The sequence below is a fragment of the Piliocolobus tephrosceles genome, chromosome 3, assembly GCF_002776525.5.
Source record: "Piliocolobus tephrosceles isolate RC106 chromosome 3, ASM277652v3, whole genome shotgun sequence".
Taxonomy (NCBI): Eukaryota; Metazoa; Chordata; class Mammalia; order Primates; family Cercopithecidae; genus Piliocolobus; species Piliocolobus tephrosceles.
Genome location: NC_045436.1, coordinates 26440411 through 26453950, shown reverse-complemented (window position 1 = coordinate 26453950; position 13540 = coordinate 26440411). Strand labels below are relative to the sequence as shown.

Here is a 13540-nt window from a genome sequence, read left to right as displayed (position 1 = left end):
GTAAATGTTATATTTTAACTGACTCCTTTCAAAGTTAAATGACAGCTGAATATTAATATTATTAGTCACATTTACAGGTCTAGAAATTCAAATGTAGTGGAAAATACAAAAAAATGCCTGTTTAGAGGTTTTAATTTAGCAAAGTGTTGAATATTTTCAGGTTAAAATTGTCTTAAGTTAGGTACTAAGAAAAAAGACAACAGTCATTAAAATCACAAATAACTCCTTTCTTGTTTGTATTCAACTCAATACACATTTACTTGGCAAAAATAATTTCCAAAGAACTGTACTAGGTACAATGGGGAATATCAAGGTGAATAAAACTGTCCCTATTGCCGGGAAATACTTACTTAGTATTTATAGTCTTGATTTTAGAAAGTTATCATGTCTTCTGCCGACCAGTCAGAATTGCCTACTTGCTGGGTAAAGTGCGCAGTTTTCTATATTAAGGTGGACATGCAGGGTTGTTACATTAGAATGATGTTAAAAGGGACCAAATCTTACAGTAATTACTCGAGTGCACATATTTGTAATTCCCCAGGATGTTCTTACAGCGACAATTCACTGCTGTCAGTGAAATATTTTTCTATTTGGAAAAGATTCCACACTGAGCTTCCACCTGAGGAAGTCAAAGTCTGAAAAGGCTGAGAGGCACTATTCAAAGAAGCTCACAAGACAAAAATGCTTAAGAGCTATTATACTATGGGAAGTCTTCTTCACTCAGCTGGGTATATGGAGGGTAGGAAACGATGTGCTATGTATTACGTAGACTCACTGCCTAGCAAGTTATCTGACAAACACTAGGAAAGAATTCTATACATGTGTATTTAATAACTCATGCGGCAAAGAGTAATAATCAGTAGTAAACCAATTTACAGACAGATATGAAGTACTGAAGGAAATCAAGAATGTACTGAAACTAGAGAGCTCTAGATTGTCCATCAATTAAACTAAATAAACTCTTCTGAGAACTGATGGGGAAAGTCAGAAAAAAACAATAAATAAATAGAATAATTTGTAAGATCTGAAATGTTTTACAAACCTTTCCTGCTGCTTGTCGATCACTTTTAAAAATTACAGTCTCCTCATTAACTGGAGGTAGGTTAGTCATAGATTCAATTATTACTGAAAAATAAAATAGATTACTTCAAGATTTACTTGTAAGAGAATGTAGAATTTCAATGAAAATCTAAGCTTTAATTCCAATATAATTTAAAATAAAATTGAAGGTGGGATTATTACCTCATTAACCATTTCTCTTCAGTAAACAAAGTCTACTTATTACCAAATAGCACTGGGAAATGTTTTATACCTATTTTTAACATAAAAAGCTACAACTCTAAGGGAAAAAAATTAAAATACAAATCCTACAGAAAATCTGAATCATCCATTAAAGAGTCAACAAATTCAAGCTATGCACATATTCTCAAGTAATTTTTACCAAAAATAGTGTAATCACGTTTAGTTGTAAAACTGTTTTAAAAGAAATTAGTCTTCTTTCTCACTCTTAAAAATTCTTTTCTATGAAGCACTGTTTAGTTAATGGTATACAAAAATGTTAAATACAAGGCTTCACAAAAGCATCTTCCTATGAAAAGAAGAAGTAAAAGTGCTAGAGCTCACAATCCCTCCTCAAAAAGCAAAAGCATAATCTCCAAATCTCCAGTTCTTTTAAATGACACAAATGTTAAAGAACTGATCTACCATAACAAAGAGAACACACACACACACACACACACTCTCAATAAATTTTTAGAAAGTCAGAGCCACAAGTAAGAACACTTTGTTACGTTACACAGATAACACCATGTCCACTAAGGGAATAATCCATAGTAAACCAATTTACAGACAGACATGAAGTACTGAAGGTACTTTGGGAGGTTGACGAGGAAGGATGGCTTGAGCTCAGGAGTTTGAGACCAGCCTGGGCAACATAGCAAGACCTCATCTCTATTAAAAAAACAGTTAGTACTTCCGAATTCCAAATATACACATAAGCAACAGATCAAGAGGCAACATGTTTTGAGTTAAATCTGCAATAGTAGCATGTACTGATTTTGATCCATTTACTCTTTATTCCCATTAGGTTGAGAATTTTTTTAGTCTATGTTAGTCAAAATAGTATTGTTAAAAATGCAAAAATGACATGCATTATTCCATGTATGTCATAGTTTACTTTTTTTTTTGAGAATCAACATTATGACCTAAAATTTTTCTGTATACATCAAGTCTAATAAATGTTTAAATCATACTAAATAATCAAGAAATTACTAGCCTGTTTATACATATTATTAAATACCATAAGACAACTCTAAAACTAGTAAATGTAACGATTCCAGAATCGTGGAAAGAATTTTAATTATTATTTTTGAAAAGAAGATTCATTTTAATCTACATTTTTATTAATAAACTAAAAAAGTACAAAATCAGGTAAGTATTAATTTTTTTAAAATATCAATATAGACATTGTTAGAAAAAAGTCAAAAGAAAAAGTCCTATTTCTATCACTGACTCACTATACAACTGGTCCTAAGAGCAACTGACTTGAATTTTTCTCTTTCCTTAGGTCCTGTGGAGGCTGGTGGGCAATCTAGGTCCTCTTCACAGTTCCAAAATCCTATTACTTTGTCAGTCCTGAGTTCTATTCTCCGGCATATCCTACTAAGAGTTAACAGTACCTGCATTAACAAAAATCTCACATAACAACCTCACATGTTGGGGCTAAAGAAATCTAAAATATTAAGTTCTCTTATAACTCAGCAGCTTCATATTTCATGCCAATAACAGTACTAAATCACAAAACTTTCTCACGTGTTTTTAAGACAAAATCAAAGGTGCTTCCCCAGAGACATCCACACTCTACTACCCTAATCTGTAAATACATTACATTTTTAAGAACCTTTGCAGATGTGATTAAAGTTAAGGACCATGAGATGGGGAGATTATCCTGGATTATGCAGATAAACTCAATCTAAAAAGTCTTTAAAAGCAGAGAACCTTTCCATGTATGGCTAGAGTGAGGTGAGATAATGGAAGAAGGCTCAGAGACAGACGTTACATTACTGGCCTTCAGGGTGAAGAAAGAGAGCCAAAAGTCAAGGAATGTGGGCAGGCTCTAGAACCCAGAAAGAGCAAGGAAATAAGATTCTCCCCTAGTACCTACAGAAAATAACTCAGCCCTGTTAACACCTTTGATTTTAAGCCCACTGAGACCCACATGAGAACTGTATGACAAAATTGTACTGTCGTAAGTCACTAGGTCTGCAGTAATTTGGTATAGCAACATTAGAAAACTAATAAACCAAATCAAAGGAAATTCCAGAGGAAGTATGTCAGTAAAAGCAGACATTTAAATTTCTATAAACTGTATTTATATATAATTTTAGTATATGAAAACAGAATTTTATCTCTTCAAACTTAATGACTATAAAGTGTTAATTACGTATGTCTAAGAAAATTTACTAGTCAAAAGTCACTGATTCAATTATTAGTGTGTGTTTGGATATAATTTTTATTAATAAAATTCTTAACATACCTAGTTGTTCGATAATACTTGAAACCATCCCAAGAGGCTTTAACTCAATATCTTCAGGCAGAATAATAGTGAGTTCTTCAACAGAAGGCAGTTCCTATAATTAAAAAACAAAACAAAACAAAACAAAACATTAAACTTCCTCCAGCTTCAACAACTTAAAAAAAAATAAATTTTCCATTTAAAGTGCTACACATCTCTGAAAATGTAACATTAAGTGCTTAGAGCATCTCTTTAATGTTATCCTTTTAGTGGTTGCAAAGACTTGTGATAGTACTTCTCTCCCTCCAACATTTTTCCACCTAAGTGACTCAACAGGTCTCAAGTATACACCCCAAATTCAGTTAGACTAAGAATAGACATAAGTACTATTCTAGATTCTTTCAGTCACACTTGAACAAGAGACTACCTACTTTCTGTAAAAAAGGCTATTATCAGCCAGAGACATTCCATTTGAAAAGAAATAATTCTACTGGTAACTATTAATTTCTCCACAGAAGTTCCTTTAGCTGTCTTGTAAATTGGTTAATTAATTAGCTTGACTGTGATTAAATAGAACACAGAAGCAGCAATCTTTTCTGGGACTGTGTCAAAAAGAGTTGAATGGCCTCTTCAGGAAAAAGGAAATGACACCTATCAGTGAAATATTGAAGTCCTGAAAAAAGAACGCAGGCTTTAGCCTATAAAAACTATGAAGGTGTTGCCTGATACCTTCTCTATCCAGGTTTAAAAAGTAAGTTTCCTTACACCTAAAGATTTCTCTTTTCTTACCCAGCTGCAAACTGCATCTCAGTTGCTATGGAAACCAGATATTGAAGTAAAGATGAATCTGAAGAGAAATCTAAGAATAAATCTGACCTTAGCCTTTAAATTAAAAACACAGCTTTCTGTTCTTGACCCTTGCCAAATGATGTAACTCTCAGAAGAAAGCTTTTCCTCAAGATGGCTTGAAGTGCAAAGACCCTACCAACGGCATTTTAGGAGTTCAACTGGGAGAAGGATAACTTTTCGAGAAATGTTGGAAAAGATGTGAAAACCTACATAACACGAAGTATACTGCAGATGAATGCATCTTGAGTAATCATATTACCCTATGGAAACTTAAACTAGGTTGTTAAAATCATTCAACCAGAGTTGATAAGCAGACATGTAAAATACATTTTGTTTCTGGGATATGCTATTTTCTGATAAAGGATTACTTATGGATAGCAACACTACGGGTCTCAACCAACTGATGCAGAAGGAAGTCAGCAACGTGCCTTTGTATGGTTAGTCTGCCTGGTGTTAGAGGAAATTACTTGTTTTATCCATCAGAATTCTTATGAGTACTTTTAAAGAGAGAATAACCACTTGCCCTTTCATCATATTAAACATGGAAAGCCTTATCTTGGGAAGACCATGGTTTGAAAGTGGTTCCTGTGTATATCAGAATGGAGAAGGGAGTTTAGTTGTTAGAACAAACTGTGACATTAAATAGCCTTTTTACAGAAGTTCTTAGCTAAAGAAATCTCACACCTTGTTAAATATAAGACTGGATAACTATAATTTTGGGGGATTGCAGAGAAGAGGACTTTAATGATATTTCAGAGGACAATTGTGAGAGGAGTTTCACATTGACTCTGGTTCTGGGAGTTGCTCCTCTTGTAAGTGGCAAATGTCATTTGCTAATTCAGAAGTACAGTGATAAAACCCGTCCCATTGCCTGGCCATATTATAAGATCTAAAACAAAAATTTCAGTACTTTTGGATTGGGATAAAGCCTACTGGTTAAATATTCTCAAATAAATAAGTGCTATTTAACCAGCATGAAAGGCCCCTGGTTTTGTATTTTCTATTATGAGGAATAAAGGCCCATGTAATATAATACTTATGCTTTGATATAAACCTAAACTGATACTGTTTTGCTTTTGTTGTTTGTTTGAAGTATAAAAGTAAAACATGTTCCTACTTTTACAAAAGGAAAAACTCAAGCAGTATGGAAGGATACAAAGCAAAAAGCAAAAATCCCCCTACTTTATTCCTTTCAACCACCCAATGCCAAGCCCTATAGATAGCGAATGTTAACATGTATCTTTCAAATACATTTACAATGCAGATATAAACTTGAATTCTAACTTCAAAATATTTTTTACTTAAATAAAATATCCATATTTTAATACAAGGTATCCTTTTTACCGATCATACCCTACACATCTTTCTATACCAAACAAAAACACGTATCTAATTTTATTTAAACACTTAGGATATTCCATTGTATCAGTGGTACTATAATACACTAGCCGCTTGACACAACATATATCTGCCCTTTTAAAACTTTTGCCACTACACACAGTGATACAACATTCTTTTACATATATCTTTGTGGAACCCCTGTGATAGATTATTTTGAGTGGTCCTGATAAGACTAAAACGTGCATATTTAAAATTTTGACAGTTACTGCTAAATTTCTTCTTAAAAAGTGACATCAATTCACATTTCCACAATGTATGAGAGATTTCCCCACACCGTTGCCATTACTAGTAAGTAAATTTTAAATCTTTGCCAGTCTTACGAATATAAAATAGTATCTTGCTTTAATTTGAATTTCTTCATTAGGAAGAGTGAACATCCTTGCGTGTATCCTGGCCATTTTTATGTGTGTGTTATGAATTGTTTCTTGTACAACTTTACATATTTTTGAGGGCTTATCTTTTCAGTAATTCATTTAAAAAAAAAAAAAAAAACTTTTGGATGTTCAAGGACATTTGTCTTTTATCAAATATGTAGCAAATATCTACTCCCTTACCCCACAGCATGTTTTGTAGCTAAAGAACTTAAACTAAACTATTTCAGTTGTTTAGTCAACCTTTGGCATTTTAATTTTTATGTAGTCAAGTATGTATGTATATATTTGGCTTTTGAAACTTGTGTCACATTTAGAAAGGTCCTCTGTATCCTAAAATCACTTAAAATTCACTATTGTTTTCTTTATTACTCTAGTTTCATTTTTTTAATATTTGCATATTTGGTCCATTCACAATTTTATTCTTGTATAAAAGTGCAGCAGTGATTGGCTTTATCTTCATCCAAACTACTAGCCAGTTATCCTGACATGCTGTAGAATAATCCATCTTTTCTCTCACTGATTTGAAAAACAAACTTTAACATATACTAAGTACACTTACATATTTGGGTTTTTTACTGAATCTCCATTCAATTTCACTGATCTGCTTCAGTGTCAGTACTAAACTATTTTAACAACTCTGGTTTTCATAAAACAATTCAATATTTGAGATGATGAGCTGGTTCCTTTACCCACTCCATAAATATTTCTCCCCTTGGAATTTTTTTAACTGTTCTCACATGTTTATCTCACTACATTTCAGAACTATTTTGTCATATTAGTGTTATTGGTATTGATTGAGATCACACTTAGTTATAGTTGCCTTCATAAAGGGTCCTATATAAGCGCTTAGGCTCATTCCAAGCTATTTTATATATTACTCGCTATTATAAATTCCTATTTAACATATTTTATTACTATTGCAAATAGACCCTTTATAGGGTATTGCTTGAACATAAGAAAGCATCATGCTGAAATTTACTTTTAGTAATTTTCTTGTATATTTACTATACAACCGTATTTTCAAAGAATAAGTTGTCCTTCTTTTCAATATTAGTACAACACAGCTTTTTTTTTTTTTTCCTTTTTCTTTTCTTTTTTTGAGACGGAGTCTCCCTCTGTTGCCCAGGCTGGAGTGCAGTGGCGCGATCTCGGCTCACTGCCAGCTCCGCCTCCCGGGTTCACGCCATTCTCCTGCCTCAGCCTCCCAAGCAGCTGGGACTACAGGCGCCCACCACCTCGCCCGGCTAATTTTTTGTAATTTTAGTAGAGACGGGGTTTCACCGTGTTAGCCAGGATGGTCTCGACCTCCTGACCTCGTGATCCGCCCGCCTCAGCCGCCCAAAGTGCTGGGATTACAGGCTTGAGCCACCGCGCCCGGCCCAACACAGCTTTCATTTTTCAGATGACACTGGTTGACAATTCCAGAATCTCAAATATGAAACAATTGTGATGACAGTGGATATCGCTAACAGAAAAGCATAATGATGCATTTTTATTGGAATTTCTTTTTAATGGGTTAAGAAAGTATCCATCTATTCCAATTTTAATGACATTTTTAAAATCAGAAATAAGTATTGAGTTTCATCAAATATTCTTTCATCATTTTGAGATCATTATAACGCAATTTTCTATAAGTTGAGCAGTTCAGTCTACAGGGTCTGATGAAGTCCCGATGTTCTGCTCTAAAGAATACCAGAAGACTTCCAGTATGAGGAAGACAAGCGAAAATATATAAAGTCAGATTATTTGCAGTCAGTCAAGGACTCACAGTTTTGGTCAAAAACAGAGTCTGGCAGGCCCTCTTAGTTCCTGTTGCTGTTCCATGTTTCCAACCTATGTACTACAAGAATGAAAAGTTTTGCCCACAAAGGTGAAGGTTCTCTGATTTTGTGTAGAACCAAACTTTGGGGAAAACAGACACAGACACTGTTATCTGAAATCACCATCATATTTCCAATACCAGTTCAGTGATCCTAGTACTCTGTAATATAGGAATGTACAGTTTCATGGGCATTCCTAAAAAGGCCAATGATGGCATTAAGTTGCCTCTTGATAGTAACGAATCTACCTATAAAAGTGATGCACGTGAAGTCTCACCCCAAATACTCCACAAAACATAAAAGGTATATGGTTATATACACATTACTAACCATAAAGGTATATATTTATATATATATATATAAATACCTACTATGGTTAGCACATAGTAGGTATTTAGTATTAATATATATCTATTAAATGAACTAACCTACCTCTTCAGCCCAAGCTTAACAAAAATCTCGAAAGTCAGTCTTAGTCTGAGCAGAAATCAGATAATGAAAATATAACCTGATATAGAATCCTCAAAGAACAAAAAAGGCTTGAACTTAATCTTCTCAAAAATAAAATTTAAAAGCCAGGCTTCCAAGGAAGCTTAACTGCCTAGGATTGATGCATAGGTACCTCTGGGTTGCAGCAGCAAACATTACTACAATTATTAGATTAACAGTTGGCTCCCTGATAACACAGCTGCTGCCCCTCCTATGATAATGAATAAATCTCAGATACAAAATCTCCTTTAAGGAAATAAAAATCAATCACTTTGCTTTTCCACATTTCAGGGAAGGGTGTATATGTGTGACAGAGAAGAGAAACACAGACACACTCCAATAAAGGGGAAAATATGGCCAGAAAACATACTGTGCGACCATTCTGGCAGTGCACAAAAGGTATAAACAATCAGATGTAAAAGGCATAGAAGCAAACTGAAAAAACTGAAGGTAGAGGTGATATGAGAGGCCTGGGGATAGAAAGACCTTCTTCATCACCCATAAGCAACAACCAAGGGTACTAAAAATAAAAGACAAGGCGATTTACTGCAGATTAGAAAGATTAAAGTATCAGCCGGGATACCCCACAACCCTTGTTAGAAAAATGATGAGTAGATAGGAAAGACTTTTTATTTTATTTACACAATATTAGATAAAAATTTAAATTTAATTAACATTAAATAAAATTTAAAATTCAGTCTTCAGTCACACTAGCCACATTTCAAGTAAGACAGCACAATATAGACATCCCCAACACTGTAGCTCTATTACACAGCACTGCTTTACATTCTAACATATCAAAAAAGCCCTCCATTACAAAACACATGCCCAGGTATTAATAATATCAATTTATTTCTGGCCATTAACACAGGTATAATTTTAAGATCACATTTTAACAGCATGCACCATATTACTAATGAAGTCTTAATGATAACCTGAATACTCTACTTGGGAAACGAAGATGTGTGATAAATGTATATTTAAATTTTATTGTTTCCCAAAATTAAAATGCAACTAAAAACCTATTCTGGATGTACATTATCTGCGATTAGAAGTAACTATTTTATCATAAAAATAAAATTATTATAAATGTTTACTAACAAAAAATCAAAGAACAGGAAAAAGTTTTTCTGGACCCATTTATTCAATACTTCTATACATAACAAAGAGTAGGAAAGGAAAGGAAGAAAACTATTTCATTCACATCATTAGCAAATGAAAAGCCTGCATGGAAATAAACATCCCCAAACATCACAGCATTTGGCAAATGAACTACTAAAATTCAACATACTTAAAGAAGCTCGACCATTTATTTCCTACACACTACACAGCTCCAAGTCAAAGGCTTTACTAAGAGGCAATATAATCCAAGCAAAAGCAATTTTAAAAAGCTTACATTAGATGATTCATTCATCCTTCACTTTGAGAAAATATACTACATGATTATTATTCAGAAACTAAATAATGAGAAAGTCCAAATGACCAGATTCCAATGTTGCTATGCAGGTCTCCACAAATACTAAAAACACAGCAGTTTGGAATGTATCTATTACTAGTTCAGAATCTGTTCCTCCCCACTAATATGACTTCAGACAAATCTCTTTCTTTCTGGTTTCATTTTTCTTACCTACAAATAGTAAGGAAACTGAATAAAAGTTTGAAACTGTTATACAAATGGCTAACAACAATTTAAATGTCCAACTGCATGTAATCAAAAAGATAACACATTAACACAGAAATTATAGACTAGATTCTAACAAAACAATTACTGTGCTTCTGTGATAACAGATATTCATAATGATGGCATTAAAGAAATGCAAGATCCTAACTACAGTTCTGGAATATCCATGAAAGAGCAATTATTGTCTGTGTTGTAAGATTATTATATTTCAATTTTCTAACATCTGTATGGTCTACAAGGTTACTCAGTTAAGCAAAATATTCAAAAGAGTACCACATAACATTAAAAATCCATCCTATTAAAAATGAAGTCATAGACATACCAGTCAAAAAATGGGTGCCTAGGACTTCCAATGCAAAAATGGAAGGAGCTAATATGTCAAAAGTGGCCCTCTGAGAAGGTAACATTTATAATTTACAACACTCTTGACCTTTCTAGCATTTGTGAAGGCTTATTGAGCAAAAAACAGTATCAGTAAATTGATGACTTTCTAAAGCAAAATTATATAAAGAACCTTCAGTAGGATTTTCACTCACAAATATGGGAAAAGGACAGCAGAGGTTGGTGGGAGAAGGAATCAAACATTCCAAATGAAAACTAAACCTTTTTGGTGTCAGTTTGGGGAGAATTGAGAAAAGCGAGGAAGGTGGAATGAAATTATCTAACCACTTTTCTCATATTACCCAACACAGGACATGCACGTGGCAGCCAATTAATTACCTGATGCTATTAGGTGAGCCTTCACTTTTCAGATATGGTTGGAAAGTAGGATCCAATCACTGGAGTAGTGAGAGCCATGACTGAATTTTTTTTTCTCTATAGCTGGTAAAACATATTGGAAAAAAAATGGATTAGGTCTGTAAACTCTGTGTCAACTATGACCATACTTAACATGTAGTCTAATTCATTAACTTATTCAGGGGAAGTACTTTTACAAGTTTCCATGAAACTCAGCTATTTATCACCAGTAAGCATTAGTCCCCTCATTAATTACCCTATTGTGTATGACACTAAACTTAAGATGCAGACAAGTCAATTAAAAAATGAGGGTCAACATTTCTTTGAAGTGTCTTGAGATATTTCTTTTTTAAACGAATACCCTATTATCCTGTTTTTCTCTAAAATTACTGTTAAGAGAAACAAAATTCATAAGAATACCTTCAAAATTTAATTTGTTTAAATATAAAACTATAATCCATCTCAACAAGGAAAAAACCTCCAACAATGAATATAACTTTAAGTCTATCTTTTATGTTAACTGAGTCCATAGTTCAACAACTTTAAGAAACTAATTTTATATATCACTAAGATAAAAGGATTGCCAAATAATTGTAAAATGCCACAGAGTATTAGCCCAAATTTTTCAGAAATCCTTATTATCTCCCCTTCCACTCAATCCTATCATTTCTTATGTGCAGTACACCATTCATCTGACATTCAGCCATTAACTACCTGGTGTTGTTTTACTTTCAGCTGAAGTGTGTATGCTCACTCTCTAGTTTCATTGTTCTTGAACAGACATTTGTCTTTATCTTCTAAAGCAATCATTTATGTTTAAAAGAATAATTTTATCTAAACTTACTTGCGACACTATGAAGAGAGCCATTTAAGACTCTCCTTTTTCACTGCCACTATAGCTCACTAGCTCACTAATTCCTCTTTTACTCTCTTCCCCCTTACCATACCCTCACATAAAAAAAAAAAAAAAAAAAAAAAAAAAAACTGGGTTATAACCACATCTTGGGATGGCAAGATTTGGTTATGACCTAATTTTAAAAATTACATCTTTCTAAGGTTTCAGAACAATTGTAAAGTTACTTCACTTTAGTGAACTGTAGTTCTCATATACCTAAAGATCTGCATTGTACATAGATCACAGAGATCAAACAACCCACAATGGAAAGATTTAAAGGGATAGGTCTAGAGAGGTGACATTCCTGCTTGAGACACAGACTAAATGGAGTAAAAATTAAGCTAAGCATGCCTAAGTGACAACAGGAAACTGTTAGAAAACACTTTAGAAAGTGGCTGGATGTAAAATTGGGTTAAATCGGGCTAAATTGGGCTAAATTGGGCATGTCTATGTCCAGATCCCTGAAGGTCCAGCACAAATTCTAAAATTGGTTTTAACTATTTGGCACATTTTAATTTGTGTATACCTTTTAGCAGAAAAGTTCATTAATTTTCTTCAGAATTTTGTTAGTTAAATTAATAGACCACATAGAGCTTGAAGCTCCATCTAGCTAAGATACACAACCTCCGCTGCCTAAAAGTCTAAGTGACATATCAGGAGGCCTGAACAAAATGGCACATACCACACCAGCTAGTACTAGTTGTGGAGAGGAGACACTTCCCAGAAAGAATGGATTATCATTTAAAAAAAAAAACCCACTAAGTTAAATAACAGAATTGTCCCAAAAGTAAGCAAGGAAATACAACACTAACAGCAGTTCATGGGACGAAAGCAAAAGACGCCATTTTTAAAGCCAGAGATACTGAAATCCATGTATAAGCTAGAATTAAAAAGATAAATCTGGCCAGGCATGGTGGCTCACGCCTGAAATCCCAGCACTTTGGGAGGCCAAGGTGGGTGGATCACCTGAGGTCAGGAGTTCAAGACAAGCCTGGCCAACATGGTGAAACCCTGTCTCCACTAAAAATACAAAAATTAGCCAGACATGGTGGTAGGCGCTTGTAATTCCAGTTACTTGGGAGGCTGAGGCAGGAGAATCGCTTGAGCCTGGGAGGTGAAGGTTACAGTGAGTCCAGATCAGCCACTGGGCTCCAGCCTGGGTGACAAGAGCAAAACTCTGTCCGTCCTCCCATCCCCTCCCCCCACAAAAAAAATCTACAGATAAACAGAGGAAGCCAGTCAATAACGAAAGAATAAAATGACAGATAACTGTGAGACTATCCAGAGGCATGTAAAAGAAACAGTGTGACTAGCCTTCATAGCTGCCTTTGTTCCCAGCTGCTTTCTAATAAACCTCCAGTTCTCCTGAGGTAATATGAGTCTCTGTTCCTCGTAACAATGAGTCCAACATAAATCATACACGATAACCACTTCCAAGTATTTCCATTGCCCTCCATAGAGTATAGCCCATTACTACTGTCTGTCCAGTATCCCCTTTTGGAATGGATATAAGCTCCCTTTCCTGTGAAAGATAAACCATTCCATGTGGTTTATATAGGGGCTGATATTACACCCAACATCCCACCCTCCTCACAATACATACACATTCACACTCTCTTTCTGTCAACTAGCTCTTACAGACTCCCACCCTCTCGCACTAGCCCATGTGCTTTCAAGTGTTCATTTTCCTACACATGCTCTCCTCACTCTCTCCTACACACTCGCCTACACAAACAGGAGTAACTACGTGACTCACAGCCAAGCAATCTGAAAATCCAT

At 34.4% G+C, this 13540-nt stretch overlaps 1 protein-coding gene across 1 annotated transcript in view; it reads right to left on the bottom strand.

Moving 5' to 3' along the window:
• NAF1 (nuclear assembly factor 1 ribonucleoprotein) overlaps positions 1–13540 on the bottom strand; it is a 34810-nt gene that overhangs the window by 16299 nt on the left and 4971 nt on the right. The window contains exons 3-4 of the mRNA XM_023228437.1: positions 3536–3629; positions 1043–1125 (exon numbers count right to left, since the gene is read on the bottom strand). Of these exons, the coding sequence (XP_023084205.1) occupies positions 1043–1125; positions 3536–3629 (177 nt within the window). The remainder of the gene's footprint in view (positions 1–1042; positions 1126–3535; positions 3630–13540) is intronic.